This window comes from Aulostomus chinensis, chromosome 12 (assembly GCF_037954235.1).
Source record: "Aulostomus chinensis isolate RoL2024-O1b breed Wild chromosome 12, RoL_Achi_v1.0, whole genome shotgun sequence".
In the NCBI taxonomy this organism is placed as follows: Eukaryota; Metazoa; Chordata; class Actinopteri; order Syngnathiformes; family Aulostomidae; genus Aulostomus; species Aulostomus chinensis.
In genome coordinates this window covers 22526822-22553453 of record NC_141331.1, presented here as the reverse complement: position 1 = coordinate 22553453, position 26632 = coordinate 22526822, and the positions used below count along the sequence as shown (strand labels likewise).

Below are 26632 nucleotides of genomic sequence, written 5' to 3'. Positions count from 1 at the left end.
GGCTTTCCTCCTTGAGGTGGAGGAAAACCGCTGAGTCCTGTCCTCCAGAGTTGGCTCTACTATGTTGGGCCATGCGCTTTTTGAGGGGCTGTTTGGTTTCCCCTATGTAGAGATCCGTGCAGGCCTCACTGCATCTGACAGCGTATACCAGATTGCTTTTCTGGCTGTGAGGGGTGGGATCTTTGGGGTGAACCAGTCTTTGTCTCTGAGTGTTGTCTGGTTTAAATACACAGGGATGCGGTGCTTGTTATAGATTCTCCCTAATTTCTCAGAAACCCCTGCCACATAGGGGATCACTATGTTTTTTCTCCTGCCTTCTTCTTAAGGAGAATCTATAACAAGCACCGCATCCCTGTGTCTTTTAAACCAGACAACACAACGCAGTAAAATGAGATAAAACAAAGAAAATTGTTTTTCAGTGATTTATTGAAACTATACAAATATTTTTAGAGGAAGTGCTGGAGAAAAACTAAGAGAGAAGAGAAAGCTTAACTGGGCATTGCCCAGTTGAACATTTTTACTCTTGTTTATCATGCTACTGAAGTGCTAGGCTGTAATCTGTGGGTGTTTGCATTATTCTATGATACATTTGTCATAATTATTGTTCATTGATAAATTATACCCATGGACTGCACATCAAATGTATGAGTAATAAACATGGAAGCAATCTGGGTAAATGTAAGTTACAACTGTAGAAAAGAACACTTGCAAAGTATGAGGGGACAGAGAAATGTTTTAGTGTATGACGCAGTAACTTGTCTCTGTAGCCGCTGAAAATGTCCTGGAAAAGTCCTGGAAGGGAAAGAGTGGGAACTCTGTTAATATGATGATATATACTTTACATACTGGTGACGATGATGATGACGTAATAATTTATTCTGTAGATCTAGGGGTGGGTGGGGGATGAGTGACCATGGGTGGGTGCGAAGGGGCAATGGTGCCTTGTATCGTTCATTTACTATATGAATGTAACCGCATAATTTATGTAACCTCTCTCCCTTGCGGGAAATATAAAAAAGACAGACACAACAATTGATGAAAAGAAAACTCTTAACCTGTGTAGTGTTTGGAAAATACTGGCTGAAAAGCAATTACAGGACAACAGCAGGTACAGCGCATTGCTGGTGACTTAAGATAAGAGAGAGCTCAAAAAAACTGTAACGTTTAATCTCGGTTTAAGAGTGAGCATTGATATATCATGCTTTGCATCATGAATAATATGCATATTGTTGTACCAGTACAACTGCGTTATGATGGATGACTGATGTAGCCTAATGAGCCATAAAAACCCCAGACACCACTGAATACTGATTTGGGCATTGATTACCATTGCAGCTATTGAAGCTTTGAAGTGCCAAAGCATTTGTGTTAGCCCTGTTTCTTCTGGGAATCTAATGCTCTAAGATCATCTCCCATAGTCTTTAAATCCATAAGAAGGCCTGTATGAATAACCAACACATCTGTATAATTATGTATCACTGCAGCTGCGTGTAGGGACGGGAATCATTAATTTTTAATTATATTGATACCATTAACATTCCTTAACAATCCAAGTCTTAATCAATACCACTATAGCTACTCTGTGGAAAAACAAGGTGACAGTACATTTTTACACAACTGGTACTGCTTTTATTGCTTAACAAGTTACTCTTTCTGAACAGAGCAAAATAATTTTAACCTTCAGTAAACATGACATATATGTAACAGGGTCCCTTAAATATAAAATATGACTATTTACATTATTACATGTACATTCACCTATCATCAACCGCTTATCCTTTTTCAGGATTGTGGGAGGGGTGAAGCCTACTCCAGCAGCCATCAGGTGAGAGGCAGGGTAAACCCGGATAGATTAGTCCATTACAGGGCTAAATATAAAGACAGAAAACCACTCACACTCATGTTTATGGGCAATTTAGAGTCACCATTAACCTAACAAGCATGTTTTTGGCATGTGGGAGGAAGCCAGACTAGCCAGAAAGAACCCACACAGACATAATCGGGAACATTAAAACTTTGCACAAAAAGTCCCTGGCTGACTGATTGATTCGAAAGCCAGAACCTTATTCCTATTAGGTGACAGTGCTGACCACTGCACCAACTATTATATTATTTCGTAAATACATTTTATACATATTTAAAAGAAAAATTTGCATTGCTAAGAAGGCAATTTTCTTAACCAAACAACTGTAATATTCAAGTTTGACACCAAAATCTGCATCAATAATTTATTGAGCTGAACACATCTCAACGAAAGCTAATGCAACCTTGGATATTTGGTGAACTGTTTCTCATGCTGGTGATTTCATTATTAAATTCAACACTGGATTACTGTTTCTTAACTTGCGGGACTTGCTACGAAGTCTCTGGGCCCTATCAAAGCAGTTTGTGGTGCCAGGCGGATTAGCAGATGGTGCTATGTGGGCACCGTGTGTACGGGCATGTTCAGCTTCATTTTGGTATTTTGAGGGCATGTAATGAGATTACAAACCATGGTGCACAGTGCAGAGAGGCAGGCATTAGACACCAAATAATTCATAGGTGACTAATTATTCAACGAACATATGCTCCTTTTATGCAGGTAGGTGCTCACGTAAGTCAATGAGGCTTGGTCTGGTGCAGTCATGGCACATTGCTATTTTGGAACACCAGGAAATTTGTATGCGCTGAACCAACAAGAGACTGGTTTTTGGTCAATGGCATTAAGTATGAAGTACTAATTAAAGGGTGCCTTAATCATATCAGCAGATGTGCAGAATTGCAATGTGGTTCTATTGATGCCTGAAAACATGGAAACATTGGCTGTCACTTTCTCCCTGCTTCACCTCAGATGGCTTCAGTGGATGCCTGTTGCCCCCTTACATAAACATAAGACATGCTCACATACCTTCACCTGGTGCACAGGGAAGTCTCCCTCTTTAGATGAGAAGTGCACTCACTTCTCTGTAGTTTGCCTGGCATGATTTTGATCCTTGCATCTTCATAAATCTTTTAGTATAATGATTTGCCAAGTGGGGCTGCATGGTGGTGCAGTGGTTAGCACTGTGGCCTCACAGCAAGAAGGTTTCGGGTTTGAGTCCCGGCTCGGGCACGGGATCTTTCCGTGTGGAGTTTGCATGTTCTCCCCGTGTCTGCGTGGGTTCTCTCCGGGTACTCCGGCTTCTTCCCACCATCCAAAAACATGTAATTGGGGACTAGGCTGATTGAATACTCTAAATTGACTGTAGGTATGAATGTCAGTGTGAATGGTTGTTCGTCTCTCTATGTTGGCCCTGCATTGGACTGGCGACCTGTCCAGGGTGTACTGTAGACGCTGGGATAGGCTCCAGCCCCCCCGCGACCCTTAATAGAAAGGAATAAGCGGAAGACGATGATGGATGGATGGATGTTTTCTGAAATATTTTCAAGATCGCAGATGACCAGGTGGCAGGACACACAGATGTTCCACTACTAATATCTTGTTATGTGTATCAAGTAAAGGGGTGTGTCTGTGAGTGAATTTGCGCAGAGTCTACAAGCAAATTAATACAAAACTAGTACCAGGTTTTGAATGGGTGTGTATGTGAAAACCGGCACCGGGCCATCTGGCCAAGCTTCCTCATGGGTGTTGGGGGGCCTGGGATACTGTTTAGTGTGTGTTTGTAGTGTTTTTAGTGCTGCTAATGTGTTGCTCTGCCGAGCAAACATAATAGGGTCTTCGCCTGAAGTACCTTCAGGCTCAGGCCCTAATTAAAGCTGCAAGCAGCGTTTTTAGGACCCTAACAACTAAAGATGCCTAACTAAAGATGGCACGAGTGTCAGTTTGTCAGCACCTCTCACTCCACTTTTCTCTCTCTTTTTGGACTTTTTATCTTTTGTAATTTACTTCTTGGAGAAGAACAGTAACTCTGTTACAACTTTTTTTAGGGCCTGAGCCTGAAGGTACTTCAGGCGAAGACCTTATTATGTTTGCTCGGCAGAGCAACACATTAGCAGCACTAAAAACACTACAAACACACACTTAACAGTGTCCCAGGCCCCCCCAACACCCATGAGGAAGCTTGGCCAGACGGCCCGGTGCCGGTTTTCACATACACACCCATCCCTGGTGGACACCAGGGATGAGGGGAGCCGTCAGGCTGAAGAAGGAGGCTTACAGGGCATGGCTGGCGTGTGGGTCTCCAGAGGCAGCCGACCAGTACAGACAGGCCAAGCGGTGTGCAGCCACGGCGGTTGCCAACGCAAAAACTCGGGCGTGGGAGGAGTTCGGTGAGGCCATGGAGAACGACTATTGGTTGGCTCCAAAAAGTTTCTGGCAAACTGTCTGACCTCAGATTGAGGAGGAGCACTGTGGTTTTCGTCCCAGCTGTGGAACCCTGCATCAGCTCTTTACCCTTGCTAGGGTGCTGGAGAGGGCATGGGAGTCTGCCCAACCAGTCCACATATGTTTTGTGGATCTGGAGAATGCTTATGACCGTGTTCCCAGGAGCACCTTTGTGGGGTACTCCTGGAGTATGGGGTGGATGGCCCTTTACAAAGGGCCATTCGGTCGTTCTATCGGAGGAGCGAGAGTCTGGTCCGTGTTGCCGGCAGTAAGTCGGACTTGTTCCCAGTGAGGGTTGGACTCCGCCAAGGCTGCCCTTTGTCACCGGTTCTGTTCATAACATTTATGGACAGAATTTCTAGGCGCTGCTGGGTGGTGGAGGGGTCAAGTTCAGTGGCGGGAGGGAGTCGTCTCTGCTGTTTGCAGATGATGTAGTCCTCTTAGCGCCATTGGGCCACAACCTCCAGCTCTTGCTGGGACAGTTTGCCACCAAATGTGAAGCGGCTGGGATGAGAGTCAGCACCTCCAAGTCTGAGGCCATGGTCCTCAGCCGGAAAAGGGCAGTGTGCCCACTCCAGGTTGGGGGGGAATTCCTTCCTCAGGTGGAGGAGTTTAAGTATCTCGGGGTCTTGTTCATGAGTGAGGGTAGGATAGGAGTGGGAGATTGACAGGCTGATTGGGGCGGCATCTGCAGTGATGCGGGTGCTAAACCAGTCCGTTGTGGTGAAGAGTGACGAACAAGTTCGCCAATACAAGCGGCTGAAATGAGTTTCCTCCATAGGGTGGCTGGGCTCTCCCTTAGAGATAGGGTGAGAAGCTTAGTCATTCGGGAGGGGCTCATAGTAGAGCTGCTGCTCCTCCATGTCAAGAGGAGTCAGTTGAGGTGGTTCAGGCATCTGGTGAGGATGCCTCTTGGACGCCTCCCTGGGGAGGTGTTCCAGGCATGCCCAACCAGGAGGAGGCCCCTAGGCTGACCCAGGACACGCTGGAGGGATTATATCTCTCGGCTGGTTGAAGTAGCTGGTGAGAGGACAGTCTGGGCTTACTTGCTGAGGCTGCTGCCCCCGCGACCCGGACCCACTGGATAAAGCGGAGGACAATGACGACGATGTTTAACATATATGTCCACATATACTGTATGTTTACCATAGTTGACCAATTAATAGCCTGGTGTCAAACAGCCACCGGGTCTCATATAATGGCCGAGGGTCCTACCTCATTTTGTAAAATAGACGCCTGTCTCCAATAAACGCCAGGTTTGTTTAAACGCCTGGGGGCCATTATTTGAGATTAATTTTATCTTAACTTGGTTTCATGTAAGATTTTGCACTTTATTTAAATATACCGGTAATTTATGTCGCATGACGTTAGTGCACCGCAAACAGCAAATGTTCAAGCTCACAGTTCCATGCAAAAAAAGAAAAAAAACAAAAACATCTACAAGGTGATAAGGCGTCGGCCGTCGACGCGTTGTGAATGTGTAGATCTGCTATTTTGGCCGCATGAGACTGTCGTGGAAGTCTAAGTATATGGGCCTCAAGTTGTCACGCCCCAAACAGAAACAGCATGAGTAACAAGAAGCATGGCGGATAAAAGTGAACAACCGGTGGATGAAGGGAACTTGGTGGAGAATTGGGAGAATAATGGCCGGGAGTTTGATGTAAATGCCAACGTAAGCGTGAGGAAAAAAAGATTTGATTTAACGTTCGAAGTAGCTGTGGTGAAATATGCCGAGCAGCACTCCGGAGAAGCAGCCGCCAGACAGTTTCACTTGAATCCCAAGCGCATTAGAGAATGGAAGTAACAAAAAAGTGAAATGACTTCTGGCTGACTCAGATGGCTAGCATGCTCGTTTGACAGGTGGAGGGAGGAATAGAGTGAGTGAGGAGCTGGAAGCTAAACTGTGCCAGTGGATTCACCACATGCGTGAACGGAACCTCAGAGTTTCCCGAAAAATGATTCGAGTGAAGGCCAAGGAGATGTACGCTGTGGTGGATGATAAGAGAGATTGGGGGGCGTTCGAGGCGAGTGTCGGCTGGCTTTTCAGATTCCTCCAGCGCAACAACTTTTCTCTTAGAAGGAAAACAACTGTGTAAATATGCTCCTATTGATAAGATTGTAAACTTCGTCATCTACTGTGGCCGGCAGATACAGAGCAAGAAGGTCTCCGTGAAGAATATCATCGCCATGGACGAAACAGCTGTCTGGTTTGACATGGTGGGTGACAGTACAGTTGATGCAAGAGACGCCCGCTCCGTCTCGCTTAAGACATCTGGTCACGGGAAAGCTCGCATCATGGTGGCCCTGGCAGCCAAAGCCGACGGGACAAAATTGAAACCTTTCGTTGTTTTCAAGGGGGCCGTCCGTGATGTAAAAGCGATGCAGAACATCCCCTGACCCGTGATAACTTCCTCCAAGAATGGGTGGTTCAACAACGACCTGATGAAGGAATGGCTCCAGAAGGTGGTGTGGAAATTTCACTGTGGAGCCAGGTTGCTTGCATGGGAGGCGTACCGCTGTCATATCAGCGTGGCCACCAAGGCAGAGCTGAAGAGGTGGAGGGGGTACGGCGTTAGTATGGCTGTGATACCTGGAGGCTGTACCAAGTACATTCAGGCCCCCGACGTAGTGTGGAATGCGCCCTTCAAAGCCCACCTCCATGACTCCTACGACACCTGGATGGCTGGCTTGGGCCGTCTGGCCGAGCTGCCTCATGGGTGTTGGGGGGGCCTGGGACACTGTTAAGTGTGTGTTTGTAGTGTTTTTAGTGCTGCTAATGTGTTGCTCTGCCGAGCAAACACAATAGGGTCTTCGCCTGAAGTACCTTCTGGCTCAGGCCCTAATTACTTCATGTATGACTTACATTGTGCATTATCTCCTTACCAGTCCTTGAAAGCACACAGGGGCTATTTAATCTATTTAAGATGGACCTCCCAAAAATGTCAAACCTTCCAAAGTGTATTCCATCCATCCACCCATCCATGAATCCATCCATCCATCCATTTTCTACTGCTTATCCTATTAAGGGTCACCGGGGGGCTGGAGCCTATCCCAACTGCCTTTGAGCGAGAGGTGGGGTCCACCCTCTCTCAGGTGTGTCTAGTGTGTCTCTTACAGAGAGAGAGAGAAAACATATTAACAAGAAACATTTGGAAAAAAATGGTAATTTTTGGACTGCATCTTGCTGAGCAAGAGGGGCACGGTGGTGAAGTGGTTAGCACTGTCGCCTTACAGCAAGAAGGTCCTGGGTTCGAGTCCTGGCTTGGGCATGGGGCTTCTGTGTGCAGTTTTCATCTTCTCTCTGTGCCTGTTTGGCTTCTATCCGGATACGCCGGCTTCCTCCCACACTCTAAAGACATGCAAATGGTAACTAGGCTAATTGGATAGTATAAATTGACTGTAGGTGTGGCTAAATGGTAAATGGTTGTCTGTCTATATGTGTTGCCCCTGCGATGGACTGGTGACCCGTCCAGGGTGAACCCCGCCTCACACCAGAAGGCTGCTGGGATAGGCTTCAGCCTCCCTGCGACCTTTAACAAGATAAGCAGTAGAAAATGGATGGATGGATGGATATATAGATATAATATATACACATTTCTTTTCACACCACCACATAGGACCGGTGTACCAAAAACATTATAACTGCATTTTCAACAACAATATGGAACATTCCGAAACAGTGTATATCCATATTTGGTGAAATTATTGGGGGCTGTCCCAGCTGACATTGGGTGAGAGGCAGGATACACCCACTCTACCTCTGAGCCATGTTGTGCAAGAATTAACACTTTAACATTTCTGCACATTTTTGTCTTTGGAGGTCAGGATTGTCTAATAAATGCACAGTGCTTCACTAACAAAAGTGAATAAATCAGTAAAACCCAAACAAACCCGAGAAATAGACACAACTCAATTTCTCACTCTGAAAATAGCCTAACAGGCCTTATTGATAGGCCTTTAGGCTAACCTAGGGCAGGACTATGGACAGCTTTGCACAAACTCATCTATTTATTTAGGTTGCAGGCACAATCGTGTCAAGAAAAAACAAATATACTGATAGTATACTAATCGATGTTAACTTATTCATCCACTGAAGAGCAGGAGGAGTTTCTTCATTCACATACACTAAATCAATGTATAAAGCACAGTGTGTTTTGGTAACAGGAGTTTTAAAACAAAAACAAAAGTGAATGACCAATAGGCTAAGGTCATTTGGAGCAATTTATCATTCTTTTCTCTCAACCTTCTGAAGATGATGGACGTGCTGGTGCATTCAATTTGTGTTTATTTGATGTTTGTATTGATAGCTCCATGATGATATGGCCCTGAGATGTTGTTTAAACGTCTCTCAAATCAGTGGACTCTCTACTTTTGTGGCATGGGTATCAACTTAAATCATCTTGAAAGCATACTGACATGTTGATGCATTTTATTTTCTCTGTTTGGACTCTGAATCATTTATTCAATAGCGTCAGGAGGTTAAAGTGATTCACTGCTTCAATTATCCATGTCAAAGTGCATAAATTTATACATGCCCCAATCCTGTGGTAAATGTTATTCAAATAATGTTACATCATTGCATTTATTTTTGGCCTGTCCATGACTTGTTAAAGGCCTGTCCACAGAGACCATAGGTCTCTGTTCTGATTGCTGTTGTTTTTTGGATGCTCGTAAGTCTCTCTAACTCCCTCACAAATTAAAACTGCTCCATCTTCTGATATTGTATTCTATAAATATATTACTTATATAATGAATTATTCTTAAATAACAAAAAAAAGATTCATTAAATTATTCATTAAAATGGCACTATAAGATGGGGTCAATTTTTGCAGTATATGGGGCCTCACTGAAAGTGTATGTGTGAACAACCACGATACATAACATACATCACCATTGAGTTTGTACATTTTTTGGATGTTATATATAATCTCAGACAGTTCACTACCTCTGTTTGTCTTTATACATATTAGTCAATTCCTCACTGACTTACAGTAGTTGGCATAGGGAGAACAACACAATATCCTGTATGGCCTCAGTTTTAAAACAGAGGGCGCCATCTTGAACACTCACCATGTATCATTTAACTAATGTGTGTTCAAGATGGTGGATCACTGAGTTTGTGCTGCACTGTCATACAATTACAGTATAGCCTCATCACTGCAAGTCTTTACTGGTTGATTGAGTGATGAGACTATATACCAAATGTATGACACAGCAGCAAAATTTCAGTGATCCACCATCTTGAACCCGCAACATTAGTTAAATCATATATGGTGGATCACTGAGTTTGTGCTGCTCTGTCATATTATTGGAGTATAGTCTCATCACTCAGTCAACCAGTAAAGTCACATTTTTTTCACACTACAAAACCCACTGCATGCAACATGTGCACATATTTTTATCCCACTCATCACCGGTGTAAGAATAGTAAGGAATCAACTTATTAATATATGAGTGTGTTTCATTAGGAAAGCAGAGTTATATTGTTGTGCATTGTTATGTACCATTTTAAAGACAGTGTATATTTTATTCTTCAATTTTCATCAGTTCCAATACAGTGATTATGTGTTGTCAATTTCAAAATAATATAAAAACTGATATATTTTCAGAGTGTGAGTGACCTGTAGAACAATGTTTGAAGGCGGTGCTCTGAAGGAAATGTTGCTGTATGGGAAGTCAGCGGTGATTTGGCCCTCTCTCATCACAAAGGCATTTCCTCCTTAGCCACTTCCTGCTCATGAGCAGTTGTACTTCTGTTCTCAGTTTAGACTGACTATATGAACTGAAGGGTAATATGGAGCTGGTAATTTGGTTATTGGGATGCTTTTATTGATGCAGGGTGAATGTTGAGTCCTTGACCTTGCACAATGACAAGTTTTATTCCCCTATGAATGCTCATTCTACGAGGTGTTAGTGTCTGATATGATATTATATCCAGGTAATAATAATGAGCAAAAAGCATGCGCTGGACAGGATTTGTAAAGAGAAGCCCATTTTCTCTTCGCAGTTGCTAAGACTCACTGGGGATCTTGTTCAACATTCAGTGTGAGCATGAGCTTTTTAAACTAGATTGCTGTTCATGAAAATACACTGAAGGTGATGCTATGTTCATTGTCAGGATAGCAAAACAAAACACCATATGTTGTTATAGTATTGTTGTAGTGATTTGCTTGCTAAGCTATTTAATGTTACTTATAAATACACACAATCATGTTGTAGTCTTTAGCAGAAACATGGCAGCATGTGACTTTAGTGTTGTGACTTCATTATATAGCCTGTTTAAAGGTTATATATGACAAGAGATGACTGACTTTATCGCACAAACGAGCTGTCGTTAGAAGCTGCAGTCTTTCTTCTTGTCTGTTGTTCTTCTTTTATAGAAGAAATGCTCTCCAGTTCTAATGTTACTGTTGTAATAGCAGCATATATACTAACCTCCTCAGGAGCCGCCATTGTTGTTTTGAATGAACAGTGTACTGTTATCACACCTAAACCCTGCTCTGTCTCCTCAAAGGACGCTGATCGCTCAAACCACTTACTGTAAGGACACAAGCTCATAACTTGAAGCCTGGCAAGATGCATTCTCGTGTGATCTTGGGAATCTAGCTGCTTTGCAAGGTGAGCCCACCCCACCCTGAGATAAACAGTAGAGACAGAGAGAAGCCACCTCCCAGCCCACTCTTCTCTCTCACACCACAATGCAATAATCTTACATTGTGGTGTCCTAGGTATTGAAAATTGGTGCAGAATGTTTAACATGTTTTAGTGCTTGGTATTACCAATCTGAAGTTATCTACTTGTTACTTGTATTATCTCTGTAGGAGTATTGTTACACCAAAATTAATCAGCAGTTTGCCTTGAAAAGAACCCAGCCAAATATCTGCTGCTGTAGAAAGCTATTATCAGCTATTCATTCTCTGGGCATCTTGTTATCTCTGAGCATGCTATGAAGTATGCATTCAAGTTAGAAATCCTATTAATTAGGGCCTGAGCCTGATGGTACTTCAGGCTATGATGCTTGCTCGTTTACATCTACATCTGTTTTTCACCATTTTTTGTGTCTCACACATTAACACTGGTAATAAGTATGCTTGCATACTTGGTATGTAAGCAGATTTTTACTTTTCTCTCTCATTGCTTCGTCGCTGTCAGATTACCACTAGACACACATCAGTGAACCTCAATGTTGAACTAGGGGACATCTTTCTTCATGACTTTAAACATGTTTCCTTTCCCACATCTGTGTCCTCTACCCTGACAAGTAGAATCTGAAGAGTGAAAGGGGGAAAAAAAAACACGAAAACTTATAAATGAAAAATATTGAAAAAATGGATGGGTGCATCACCCTCCTCTCAACATGAGCAGATCCCCTCCTAGTGTGTTTAGGTGTTAGTTAAGATGCGGTGAATTAAAGGGAGGGGAAAGCTGGACTGATCCAGAGCAAAGGGAGAGGGATTGGCAGACTGAAGGATGGAAGAAAGAGATGTTTGAATTTATCTATTTTTCTGTATTTTATTAGGGCCTGAGCCCTAATAAAATAAACCCTATTATGTTTGCTCGACAGAGCAACACATTAGCAGCACTAAAAACACTAAAAACACACACTAAACAGTGACCCAGCCCACCCAACACCCATCAACACCCATGTGGCAGCTCTGCCAGACGGCCTGAAGCCGGTTTTCACATACACACCCATTCAAAACCTGGTACTAGACTGTTCTTGCTGTCAATGAGCGCGCACAATATGCGCATAATCTAATTTCACCCCCTGAACATGCATGAAATTTGCTGAAATTCGACACGCTTGTCTGGTCTGGCTCAACATTCACTTATCACAAAAAAAAAAACACCACAAAAGTCTATAGCGCCACCTACGGAGCCACACAACTAAAAGATAATTTTTTATAATTTGAAGCGCTATAACTCCTCCCACGAATGTCCCACAAACATGGGACCAACACCGTTGGACTCGTCTCATCAAGATGCACAAATCGTATACTCTGACCCCTCACCTATCTACAACAGAATGTCCACAATTTGGACAAAACTGTCAAAATGAGGACTTTTTCTACTCCCCGAACAAAATCTATCCCCTCCTAGGGCATTAATGCTATCGCTTCCAAACTTTCACACAGTACTCTCCCAACTGTGCTGATTAAAAGTTGCTAAAGGTTTTCATATAAATTGCTTGATTTGGATTTTAAAAGCCTTCAAATTGGGGGAGACACGTTTCACACTTACAATGGAAGCCTATGGGGAGACTGTGTCCTCTCAGGGTACATACTGTCAAACAAATGCTTCTCACGTCTACACCATACATCCCACAGCTTTAACAAACACACCACTGCATTCCTGACAAAAACCCCTACAAAAATATGGTATTCTGTGTCCCTCTTGACCAGCGTATGCCGACTTCTTCCTCTTCTCCACACTCCAGTTCTGGTGCTCCTCCTCTCTCTCCACTCTAGCACAGATCAAAGACAGAGCAGTGGGGGAGGGGTTCTTAAAGGGCCAGCTCTCAGCTCTGCTCTCACTCTCTGATCAGACTCAGGCTTCTAACTCCTCAACTACAAGGCCTAAAGACTTGGCCAATACACCGTTGGATTCGGGCCGGCGTCAACAACGTGGCCATAGGCCACGCTGGGGCTCAGGCCCTAACAACACTGCTTGTTATAATAGGTTCAGGCGAAGACCCTATTATGTTTGCTCGTTATTACTGTTTTTCATTTGTTTAAGCCTATTCAAATACTCTTGTATTGGATTTTTAGGGCCTGAGCCTGAAGGTACTTCAGGCGAAGACCCTATTATGTTTGCTCGCTACATCTCCCTCTTGTATTGGATTTTTACATCTTTCTCATCCAAATCATTTCCAAGCAACTTCCCATTCACACACACACACACACACACACACACACACACACACACACACACACACACAAACACTGTGCTCAGCCAACACATCCATTGAGAACACCATCTTACTTCTTGAATTGTTATTTTAGGAAATATCACCTTGTTTTGGATGATCTGGCTTGTTTATTATTTAAATATGTTGGGTGTGCAATACTAACTTAAAAAGAAGTGAATGGTACAGAGACATAGCTCTCAGCTAAAATGAAAGACAATTACAGAGTGCAGTCAAAATAATACAGAAAGGACTTGTAGCTTGGCATATTCCTAACAGACCAAACTGCTCTTGATGTTTTTGCTCTGGTAGTAATATATCTCCATGTGCTTTTCACAGTCATGTTATAGAAATAATATTATGCTGCCTTTCAAGGTCAAAAAATAAGAGTGTATTGCCCAGAGCACATTTTTCTCATGGAAGTGAGATCACAGATGTATCCTTGCCTACCCTTTACAATATTTTCACCACACGCATTAAATTATAACATCACTTTTTTTAATTTACTGGTTTCCACATATGGCGGCAAGGTGGTGCAGTGGTTAGCACTTTTGCCTCACAGCAAGAAGGTTCCAGGTTCAAGGTTCGAGCACTGAGTCTTTCTGTGTGAAGTTTGCATGTTCTCCCTGTGCCTGCTTGGCTTCTGTCCGGTAACCCTGGCTTCCTCCCACAGTGCAAAGACATGCAAGAGGGGACTAGGTTAATCGATAATTGACCGTAGGTGTGGCTGTGAGAGTGAATGGTTGTCTGTCTCCTCATGTTGGCCCTGCAATGGACTGGCGACAGGATAAGTGGTAGAAAGTGGATAGTTTTCCGCACATACAAACACTAAAGATTAACATAAATGGGCAGGGAAGTATGGTGATGCAGTGGTTCAAACTGTTGCCATAGCAAGAGGGTTCTTAGTTTGAATCTGGTCAGGGCCTTTCCATGAAGGATTTCCATTTTTTCCCTTTGTCTACATGGGTTCTCTCTGGGTACTCCAGCTTCCTCCCACATACCCAATACATGCTTATTAGGTTAATCGTTGACTCGGAATTGTCTGAGAGTGTGAGTGGTTGACTGTCTATATTTTCCCCTGCAATGGACTGGTGTCCAGTCCAGGGTTTATCCCACCTCTTACATAGGGCAGCTGAGATAGGCTCCAGCCCTCTGTGACTCTTAATCTGGGTACTGTCGAGTTTAGAACATTATATTAATCCATAAAAATAAGAAAAAAAAACAATGAAGTAGCATAGCTGCCTCTCAACTTTTTTGCATTTCTTATTTAGCATCACAGTCTGCTGTGTGCCTCTTATCATTGTGGGTTGTCTGCAGACAATCTGTTGTAAAATTTTCTATTTTATGTTTTGAATTTAGCCATTATTTAGGTCCTATAATTTCCACAATCACGGAATCATGGACAGAATCTTGGAAATAAATGCGGAATCTAGCTCAATACGGAATTTCACATATTTTGAATGAAATTCTGTTTTTGTGTGGGCGTGGAATGTTTGTCTGTGAGAAATGCAGATGGGGGAAGCAAATCTGGCTGACACATCTCCTCCCATCTTCTCAGCCCTCCCAGCCCTCCCCTGTCAAAACAATTACAGCATAGCGAAGCAGCAAGCCACGGTTCTGACTTTGTCAGCGAAGAAATCAAGGAACTCAATGCTAAGCCGTACTGAGCCAAGCAGTTCCAGTTGACTTTTATGCATCAGGGGAGAACTTTTATTTTGTAAGTTTTGCCAACATTCTATTATTATTTAAGTACATTCTTGTATAATTTGTGTACATTTAATCTTTAACATTAAAATTCACTCTTTAGGACTAAAATAACAGTAAAAGGTAAAAAAAAAACAAAAAATAAAAACTGAATTCCCAAAAATGAAACCAGAAAAAACTGGATGGAATTTTGAAAAAATAAAACAGAATTTGGGAAAATATAAAATGGGGTCCTATTTATTGTTACAGGTTATTTCATTTTCAAGACAGACCTAGTATTGGCAGATATACAGTACAACAACAATTAGTCACAGACAAACACATTTAATAGTACACTACATGAACTTGTGACATTGTCACATTAAAAACAGACCCATAATACATATCGTAGCACATACATCACACTAAACACGTATTGCTGATGTATAGTGAACAATGTGCATGTGCATATGTTTTTTACCTTACTACACTGTACTGTACTGGGGAGTGGGGTATTCCGTTAAGGTGTCTGCCACCCATTAACACCACTGCACATGCAAGATTTTATATAGGGTGACGTGGAGTGTGAGGGGGGGCGAACCATATCCTGTGACGGCAGGTACGCATGTCTCAGTTTGAATGGTGGCGCCAAGTCAAGGGTTGCTCCTTCAAAAAGTAATCTCCTTGTGAACCAGGTCAGAAAAAAATAAATCTAAAAACAGTAACAGACTGTGATCAGTGGGGAGATGCACAGGTGAATAGCCCGAGGAGATACGTGCACCCGGACCGCAGGAACGTCTCCAAGCAAGGATTCAAGGACCAACAATTCAACTACTCGCCAAGCAGATACTATCCTTGTTTCTCGAGGTGTCATTTTACTGTTTATGTAAGTGAACAAAACATAACATCCAGTGAGATCGATTCCATTTTTTCCCCTTTAAGAACTGTTGGCGTGGGATTCGGAGTCCAGCAACCGCTGTTTGGTTGATCTTTTTATTTTGTTTTGCTTCCCTTTGGATTATACATTTTTTCTGCTGCGATCCGTCACGACCTTCTGCGTTCTGCTCGCCGGATGTTTTCCTGGATGCGCGAGCTGGAAGCGAACTGACTGTTTGGAGAATTAGATTTTTGTTGTATGAACTATGAACAAAAGGGGGGAATTCACTGGGGTTTGTGAGAGGTTTCAGTTGCGCATAATATGAATGGCGTGGATTTGCTGCGCATAATTTAGATCTTGTTGTGGTGTGTCTTTTTGTGTGTGTGCGTGTGCAGCGCCGTCTGAATGTGTGTGGCTGGTGGCATTTACATTTCTTTCATACCATTGAACTCCTTGTGCGCTGTGATGCAACTATTTAAAAAAAGTTGGATTTGTTACATACTATTCAAGTAAAAGTGCCAAGTGTAAGCTGATGAAAATGCTAAGAGCAAGACATAAATGTATTTATTTCTGTAATGACTGATGCACTCCTCTTTGATTCAACAGTCAGAGCATTTAATTTAATGGACAGATCATTTGAGACAAATGACCCTTGAAACCCAAAGTATGTGAGAAGTACTTTAATACAAAAAATAAATGACCATTATAAAGTATTTTTTTTTCTTTGTTCTTTTTGTGAACTATTAACAGCAGTGATGTCAATAAGATTTGTGTACATCAGAGCTATGGAAAATATTTGTCTATATCCAGTAATGCTCACTATAGTGTTTCTCTAACTTTTTAAACCATGTACCCCCCCAGAAAAAAATTAAATCAAGTTAATCAGTCAGATCAAGTCACATTTATGACACTTAACAAGTTGAGCAAGTCTAAAACCACTGTCAATAAATTTGCACCCACCAAATTTCTAGGAGGGAGCCTATCCCAGCAGCTTCGGGCAAAAGGCGGGGTACACCCTGGACAGGTCGCCAGTCCATCACAGGGCCAGCATATATAGACAGAAAACGGTCAATTTAGAGTAATCGATTAGCCTAGTCCCCAATTGCATGTCTTTGGATGGTTGGAGGAAGCCGGAGTACCCAGAGAGAACCCCTGCAGGCATAGGGAGAACATGCAAACTCCACACAGAAAGATTCAATGCCTGAGCCGGGACTCCAACCCGGAACCTTCTTGCTGTGAGGCGACAGTGCTAACCACTGCACCACCGTGCCGCCAAAATAAACACCTCTTTGAACAATTTATTTTTCTGTTACATTGATTATAAACCCTTCCTCTTGGTTTAATATGCATGCATATTTATTTCCAAACCTCTAGAGGAAGCTGAAGGGTCAAAGTACTTCAAACAACTTAAAACTTGATATCAGCATTTATTGTTCTTTTAATGGTGATTTGTGGCACTTTTAAGGATCTGACTTAAAAGCATTTCAATTTAAAAGTGGCTTAAAGTATGGTGGGCTCTGTCAACTGGAAAAGGCTGGATATTTCAGTAAGTTTAATTCTCAATTTATGCTGTGATGATAAATGAAAAGTAAGAAAAAAACAGTCAAAGTAGTTGAAAGAACACAATTTTCTGTATTTTTCAGGGCTCATGGGAGGACATTGCACTTTGCCACCAGATACTGTAAACATTAGAGTTGCCTTAAGACACCAGTAGGTCAACAGTGACGGATCCAACCATGGCTGCCCATCGAATCAGAACCACCACCACCACCTCTTCACTCCCTCGCTGCAAGTCTGAGGGGACGCTCATCGATCTCAGTGATGGAGTGTCAGAGGCCACTCTCACTGATGTCAAAGGTCAGCTGTTCAAACTGACAGTTGCATTTCACACTGAGAAACAATCACCTGTGTAGCTTTTATTGGTATTTATTTATGTGCATTTGGTTAGTCAGTTTAAGAACAGTGAAAAACCCAAAACATAACTAAAATAGGACTGAGCTGTTGTGTGATTAAATAGAGGTTAATAGATTCACAAACCGCGTCAGGCTTATTTATATTGTATATTCAGATGATCTGGGGAAGGGCTGTTACTGTTCAAACTACTTCAGATAGCTTTAAATAAAACCTCTGGTAACAACCCAAGCAGGGGGAAATCTAAAAATGGCCATTTAATAAGAAATTAAAGTAGCATGTATGTTTGGGTTAAGGTATTTCCTAAAAAAATCTCTGAATTTCTCTCATGAAAGCTGCTATCATGAGCATGGTTTCAGTATACTAAGCCAATAGTGCACTTCTTAAAAATGTGTGGGTTTGACTTCAACAGCCAGCAGTTCCCTTATATTGAATCTGTGGCAACCTCATTTCTAGTTGGGTTGCCACACATCATAAATATTATATACAAAATATTATGTCACGGTGCTGGACACCTCAAAAAAGTAAAACTACTCTAAATAATAAGGAAAAGTCAGCACGTAGTGTCCTTTGTGTTTTTTTTCTCCGAATGCATCTATTTAGTTGGCCACCTGTCAAAAGCCTTAGTTTCCAATGATCGGACATCATCTCTCATGTTGGGGTCCACCTGGCTCTCATACAGTGTTGCACCTTTTTCAGGGTCATTAAATTGTTGAGGACATTTATTCTTATGGAAGCATCATAATGACATTTCTCTGAATACAGAGTATACTCTGTACTTTCTAGTATCTATTAGCTACTTGTATCACTCCAGTATTTTTCTCTGACTTAGTGAAATATGCCTATGCACTTGATGTATCGTTGGTTGAATGAATAAATTGATATGAGGCTTCTGTGCATCTACCATGACTGAAACATTTAACTGATAAACTGCTATTATTCAAATCTTAATGGTTGGTTAAACCATAAGTAAAAACATTCCCAACACATACCTAACATTTATCTTGTTTTTCCAGTGCCTTCTCCTAGTGCTTTACGACTGGATGCAACTGTCTCCTTTGGAGCTGCAAAGGAAGTCATTGCTATAAAGGACTATTGCCCGTCCAGCTTTACCACCCTGAAGTTCTCTAAAGGTGACCGCCTGTATGTTCTGGACACATCAGGGGGCGAGTGGTGGTATGCCCACAACAACACAGAAATGGGTTACATCCCTGCAGCTTATGTGGAGCCCATCAACTACAGAGACTCATCTTTCAGTGACAGTGGGATGATTGACACTGTGGGAGACGGTAATGAGGAGGCAGCCAAAGAAATGGATCTTTTAGGAGAATGGGGTGGGGTACTTTTGAAACCAACCACCAATCGAAATGGAAATCCTTTTACAACAACCTGCACCTCTACAAACCCGTTCTTAAACCGGGGTCCTCAGAACTCACTTGATCAGAACAGTAATGAGGAATCATTTGATCTCCATCTGGTTGACATGCCCACTCTGGCTGTGCACAACTCCACCACCAGCAATGCCAACGTCAGTGGTTTTGGCAGTGAAATTAACTTGAACCCTCTTAGTTCCACAATAGGGATGGAGCCCACACTGCGAAGGGACAACCCGTTTTTTAGGAGCAAACGGTCATACAGTTTGTCTGATATGTCCATCCTGCAGGCTCAGTCTGATGCCCCTCAGACTTCCACTGGTTTCTTTGGTGGCCTTAAGGCACCAGCACCAGAGCAGTTCCAGAGCAGGGAGGATTTCCGGACAGCGTGGCTCACCCACCGCAAGCTTGCCAGGTCATGCCATGACTTGGACTCACTGGGTCAGAACCCAGGCTGGGGTCAAACACAACCAGTGGAGACCAACATTGTTTGTCAGTTGGACAGCTCAGGTGGAGCTGTCCACCTTCCAGACACCAACATCAGCATCCATATACCTGAGGGCCATGTAGCGACAGGGGACACCCAACAGATCTCAGTCAAAGCTTTGCTCGACCCACCCCTTGAGCTGAACAATGACCAATGCACCACTTCTAGCCCTGTCGTGGAGATAAAACTCAGCAACATGGAAACCAAAACAACCATTACATTGGAGATGAAAGTGTCTGTAGTCTTGAAAATGGAAAACAGGCAGACAACAGAAATCTTGTGTGTCAGGAGTGATTGTAAAGAAGGGCCTTACTTTCCAATTCCTCAGGCTTATGTGTATGGGGACACAGTCCATGTGTCCCTGGATAACCTCGAACCATGCATGTATATCTGTGTTGTTGCTCAGGCCCAGTCTTTATCTATTCACTCAGTTTGGGAGCATGTGGTCAAAAAGATCACCCTAGGAGTGTATGGTCCCAAACATATTCACCCCTCCTTCAAAACAGTGGTGGCCATATTTGGCCATGAATGTGCCCCAAAGACACTGTTAATGAGTGATGTAGGGAAGCCAACACAGTCTGCACCACCAGTAGCACTACAGCTCTGGGGTAAACACCAGTTTGTTTTGTCCAGACCACAGGACCTCTGCATTGGGGTTTACTCCAACATGGCTAACTATGAGGTAAAGGCCAGTGAGCAGGCCCGAGTGGTCCGGGGCTTTCAACTCAAACTAGGCAAGGTAAGCAGACTTGTCTACGTCATTTCCTTGCGCAGTACTGAAGATATTTCTGATTTCACCTTACGAATCCAGGTCAAAGATGACCAGGATGTCATACTGGCCCAGTTTTGTGTACAGACACCAACACCACCACCTAAAACAGGCCCAAAGATATCAATGCAGCGACGCTTTCTCAAGAAGAAAGAAGTAGGAAAGATACTCTTGTCCCCTCTTGCCATTGCCTCCAATTACCCAGTTTTCCAGGACAGGAGAATAAATAACCTAAAGTTTGGAAAACTAATCAAGACTGTCATCCGCCAAACAAAAAATCACTACTTGCTCGAGTACAAAAAAGGAGACTTTGTAGCTCTAATGAGTGACGAGAAAATCAAGCTGAAGGGCCAGTTGTGGACAAAAGAATGGTACATTGGATATTATCAAGGCAAAATAGGACTTGTCCATACAAAGAATGTCTTAGTGGTGGGCAAAGTTAAGCCCATTTACTTCAGTGGGCCAGATCTTACAACGTCATCCTTACTGGAGCAGGTACTAAAGCCCTGTAAGTTCCTCACATACATCTACGCCTCAGTGAGAACAATACTGATGGAGAACATTGGCAACTGGCGAGCCTTTGCAGATGCCCTTGGATATGTTAACTTGCCCTTGACACATTTCTGCCGTGCAGAGCTTGACAGTGAACCTGAGAGGGTTGCATCCGTGCTGGAGAAGCTGAAGGAGGACTGCAACAATGCAGAGAGCAAAGAACGGAAGTCCTTCCAGAAAGAGCTTCTGACTGTAAGTGACAGCTTTGAAATCCTCCCCTGTTGCACCTGTTGCAATTCACCCACAACGCAGTTTTCGCAGAAGAAAGCTGCATTTAGAGAAAACTTGTAAATGATGGCGTTTATTGAAATAGTTGAAACTAACATGATGGTGAATGACATTGACACCAACCAAGTGCACTTATAAAGTTAGACAACTATATATATATACAGGGGCCTTTATGTTAAATAGGAGAGTCTTTGTCTCTGTCGGAAACTGTCAGACCTTCTCAGAGCAGAGCAAACAACTGAGGGAGAAGAGGAGGGTAGACTGATTACTAATCAATCGCGGATGCCGTTGTCCTCTTGGACTGATTAAAAAAATTAAAATGACAAAATAGGTCAAAAACTATACCTGAGTGTCTGCACAAATGTGTGTGAAACACTGCAGAGAACATTATGCTGTTCATGGACAGTCTGCTGTCATTAATTTGACAGAAAGACAGAGGGTCGTGTCTCGAAGGGAAACCTGGACCCACAAAAGATTATGTGTGTTTGATTATTTTAGTATAAACCATAGACAGAAATCTCGCAAGAGCTGTGTAAATAAAGAGAATAACTAGACTGACTGAGAAAGGTGAGCATCAATAGAAATAGAAAATTGTGTCGTGGTGCTGGTGTTTTAATGTGGCAGGCCGCCATGAATAAAACACTATTTACTGAGCAACAGAGAGTCACTGAAACACTGATCCTTAACCTGTTGTGATGGAAAAAAGCACTCAGATCCTTTACTTAGTAAAAGCATTAATACCACAATGTAAAAATACCTAATCGCAAAAATCTTGCATGTAATTCTTCCCCTTTTTGAAAAATCAACATTGTTATTGCTTTTGTTATACTTTAATGACTCTCTAATTGGTGACTTTTGATTACTAAATACAGACATGCAAACTCATAAGAGGAGAAAAACACGGCTTGTTTGTGAACCAACCTCCTGTAGGACCCTGTCTGTACTTCAGTAAAAAGTAAAGTAAAAACAGAACAAGTAAAACTATAGTCAAAGTAAAGTTACTTTACTTTGTACTTTTACAATAGCATTTCATACTAGTTCATTTAAGAGACTTATCTTATTGTCTCTTTTGTATTGTTACTTTGCTCGTAAATAAAGCAAAAGTAACGTAATAGAAAAAAATTTGCAAAATGCGCAATACTTCTTATCCGATTACTCGATTAATCACCAAAATAATCAATAGATTACTGGATTACTAAAAGAATCAATAGCTGCAGCCCTAGATCAGTTCAGGTAGGTGTAGTCTGTGGTTGTGGTGCTCTTGTTCCACCAAAATCATGTCATTACATTGTTTGTCAATAGCTTAGATGCCTTTCCTCAAACTCTAACCTTAATCTGACCACTCTGAGTGTGGTTCCCAAAAAAGGAAATAAATTTCTCATAACACTAAAGCAAAACATCCTATGACACTAAAAATGTTAGACCCCTGTGTCAAATGACACAAATTTACTCAGTCATTATCAGATGTCATCAGATCTGTATCTTCTGGTCATTGCATTAAATTTGACAAGTTTGGGTTATGATTCAATCCAATATCAATTTTATTCAGTATTGATCAATATGATTCAATTTTGATTCAGACAGACAGACAGACTACTTTATTAATCCCTTTTGGACGTTCCGCCAGGGAAATTGCTCTCCCCTCAACATTCTTTCACAGCACTGTTACCATAGAATAGACATAAATGATACCTTAGTGAAAAATAGCAAAGAGAAAACAAAGACTATATATATATATATATATATATATATATATATATATATATATATATATATATATATGTGTGTGTATATGTGTGTGTGTATATATATGTGTGTGTGTGTATATATGTGTATATATATATATATATGTGTGTGTGTGTGTATATATATATATATATATATATATATATATAGTCTTTGTTTTCTCTTTGCTATTTTTCGCTAAGGTATCATTTATGTCTATTCTATGGTAACAGTGCTGTGAATATGTATATATATATATATATATATATATATATATATATATATATATACTATATATAATTGTAGCAGTAACAAGAATTATAATAATGATAAAAAAAAAAAATTATTATTATTATTATTTGCAGTCTCTTATATTGCACGAGTGTCCGGTTGTTATTGGGGCAGGTTAATGGTGCTCAGCCCTCTCCTATAGTCCTGCTGTTGGCCCTCCCCCCCTCCAGTGAGGAGTTTAACAGTTTAATGGCTGGGGGGATGAAGGAGTTCTTCAGTCTGTTGGTCCTGCACTTGGGGAGGAGCAGCCTCTGGCTGAACAGGCTTCTCTGGCTGGTGGTGACAGTGTGCAGAGGGTGGCTGACATTGTCCAGGATGTCCAGACTCCACCGATGTGAACATGATGCCCTTGCTTGACAGGACTCCACTTCTGATACCATGTAGTTTCATAGTCTGGAATTCATAAACAGTGGTCAACTTCTTGTTTAATGGAGTTTCTCATGCATCAGTCAGGGAGACATGTAGCATCAGTTATCAAGTGCACAACACTCACAATCACATTCATGAGATCTGGACAATCTTACCATGGCTATGGCAAGACTATATGATCAGAAGAGTCCAGTGTTGTCCACACCAGTCTTCTGGCTCTTTGCAGAATACTGCTGGCATGGAAACCTCCTATCACAGTATCTCAATTTGCTTGGTTGAAAGATTCAATGTTAATCTTGAACCTTGAAAAAACTGAATATACTGTACATCAGGGGGTCTGAGAGTAGTAATATACAGGCACCTTTGAGCATGCATGTGAAGCGCATGCATGTGAAGCGCATGCGTGCGGTCACGTGACGTGGTGCGCGTGATGATGTCACCATGCGCGCGACGTCATGACGTGGGCGCGTGATGACGTCACCATGCACGCGACGTGATGACGTGGGTGCGTGATGACGTCACTTTGTGTGTGTGATCACATGACTTCATCTGTGCGATGCCGGGATTTAGTGCGTGCGATCACGTGGTTTTGTGCGTGTGACCACGCCCCCACGTCATTGAGTTTCATATCTAATACATGATATTTTATACAACTATTAAAGTAAGATTTTATTCAGCATAATTTGATAAATTTATGCAGAGCCTGCCGCTGCGGCGTTGTCGCAAAGGATAATGGGAGTGGAAAAGTTTGCCAGTGTTTGAGCATAACTTTGTCGTTCGTTGTTACCGTTGTGGTAGCGAGCGCGCACGTGTGTGTATGAGTGCGGCTGCGCTATTGGACTCCTAGCCATGGAGCGTGGACCGGCTGCTGCGAATGGAGCGGCATGATAAAATCAACTTTACAACGTTTGACGGTCTCTAAAGCATGGCTTTGCTGCCTGCAGGCGCTTTTTCATTAGGGGTGTTGTGTTTTGAGCAACTCATCCTGACAGAAAACTTATGTACAGAGTGAAAGCACCGATTTAGACAACTAAATTATTTAATATATATGATCCTCCAATGTTTCAAACGGATGGTTTTAATTGACCTTGCTGTAACAAATTGAGAGTTTCTATGATGCTTTTATTCTTTACTTTATGTGGTGATCATGTCATGAAACAAATAAATATCTGCTTTTGTAAAACTTTTAGCCCATGACCTGCAGAAAAAAGGTATTTCCAGACATGCTCAGACATGTCCTCTCTCAAGCCTCAAACAGACCATGTGGTCGTGGTGTTACAAGTCACAAGTTTGGCCTTTTGTTTTAGGGTAGAAAGGTGTGGGGAACCCAACCCCTTTATTTACTTGTAGATATATCACAGCTGACTTGGCACACACTTTGTTTGTTTCTTTCTGACTGAAAGACACAACAAGACCTCAGAGGACCGTTCGAGTCTTTATTTCTTTTCCCCAGGAGAAAATCTTCATTTTTTTGGAAAATGGCTGATTGCAACCGTAAGCAATTTCTTTGATTATGTATTGTTGTCTTTAACTGATACAATGATAAATTACTAGTATGCTTTTAAACATTTATGTGAAGGAAAAGTCATGACTGTAGTTGCGGATGTTGAAATCGTACATCCCAAACCACAACCCCTTCTCGAGCAAGGCATGTAAAACAATTTAACCAACATTCCCATATGGTTTTTAAGGCTTATATTAATTAATTAAGTAATTGCTAACAGACACTGCAGAAGCAGCACGGCAGAAACAACAACAAGCTCAGTTTAAAGAGTAGACGAACGCCCGGAGCACAAGGGTGAGTATCCGACCGAAACCACCTATTATGTATGAAAATTCACCTGGAAAATTCAGCTTGCTTTGCAACACATTTAATTTTAAAAATACAGACCCATGGAGAAGAAGAATTGTATGACTACGACAAACGCCCTGGGCGAAGGCTATGCTGGTAGGTAACGTGTGTGTGTGTGTGTGTGTGTGTGTGTGTTCTTTTGAAATTATTTTATATGCAGCCAATATGGTGCATGCTTTTTTAACGAAACAAATTTTTTTCTCTTCGTAGATCCAACACCAGGACCGTCTCATCTGCAGCGGGAGGATGAGGTGCTTGAAAGACACCCCGCTCCCACATCCAACATCAATTTGCCGTCTCTGACATCAGATGTGGATAGAGGGCAAAGGATGACAGAAGCTACTGCTACGCTAATGGTTTTGACGGCGCTGGAGACCGTACTTCAACCTAGGCCCACATATGAGGATTTGAAAAATCTTGAAGAGATTTTCTCCCAGGACTTTGAACCATCACAAGCCACGAGAGATCAAGAACTTTTAAATGGTAGGCGTCCCACCATACCATCACAACAACTACAATGTACTGAACAGGCTGTCATTACACAGGGGTCTGAACTCATTGCTATTAGCAGTATTAACATATCAAACATCCCTTCTACAAGCGTTGCCAGACAAAGTGGCTGTAGTCAAGTGGATGTGAGGGAAATCAGACCTTTTAATGCTGTGTCAAAATGTTGATTTCAGGAATGTAGCTGTCGACAGCCCCGACCATGTGCCATCCATTGTTAGGGATAAACTATCCGGGGTGATTGCCTAGGCATTAGGAATGTCACAACCTAGCAGTGTTCCCTTTTGACCCTAGTCAATTATATGCATTGAAATTCCATCTGGATTTAATTTGTTCTTCTGACTGTAAAAATGTCAGAAAATGTCCCAGGAGTTAGTGCTTTTGCCCCTTTTCACCAGGATGAGTTCAGCTTTCAATATCTGGCAGTTGTTTAACATTACTGTTTGTGTTTCAATGTCTAATAACAGTTAAAGAGAAGACAAACACAAAATCCAAATTGGATTCAACATGTTTTTAGTAAATAAAGATGTATGCTTGCACATATCCAAAACATTCAAGTTCAATTTGTAAACATAAGTTTGTAACATATGTACAAAAAATGTTGTGGCTCTTGGCCAAATATTTTTTTTTAATGGACTGTTTAGTCCATGTATGTCAGGGTGTCCCGACTCTTTCTGTTCTCCATGACAGCAGAAGACATCCTAAAAAAGAGATAATTAAAAAAAGTGATATAAATATCTGCCCACGGTTGAAAAATATGTGCCTCCCACTTGTCAAGTCAAGTCAAGTCAAGTCAATTT

At 42.0% G+C, this 26632-nt stretch overlaps 1 protein-coding gene across 7 annotated transcripts in view; it reads left to right on the top strand.

The window, feature by feature from the left end:
* Positions 1-26632, top strand: part of LOC147252483 (SH3 domain-binding protein 4) — a 61720-nt gene that overhangs the window by 4975 nt on the left and 30113 nt on the right. For 2 of the 7 annotated variants that reach the window (XR_015118759.1, XM_086220803.1), the window contains exons 2-7: positions 10818-10921; positions 17412-17625; positions 18696-21052; positions 25198-25271; positions 25363-25421; positions 25536-25808. Coding sequence is in view for 6 of the 7 variants with exons in the window: in XM_086220803.1 (XP_086076929.1) it covers positions 17505-17625; positions 18696-21052; positions 25198-25271; positions 25363-25421; positions 25536-25808 (2884 nt within the window). In the remaining variant the exon portion in view is untranslated. Of the gene's footprint in view, positions 1-10817; positions 10922-17411; positions 17626-18695; positions 21053-25197; positions 25272-25362; positions 25422-25535; positions 26624-26632 lie in introns of those variants that run through there. The other 5 variants (XM_086220805.1, XM_086220801.1, XM_086220802.1 and 2 more) reach the window with 5 other exon arrangements.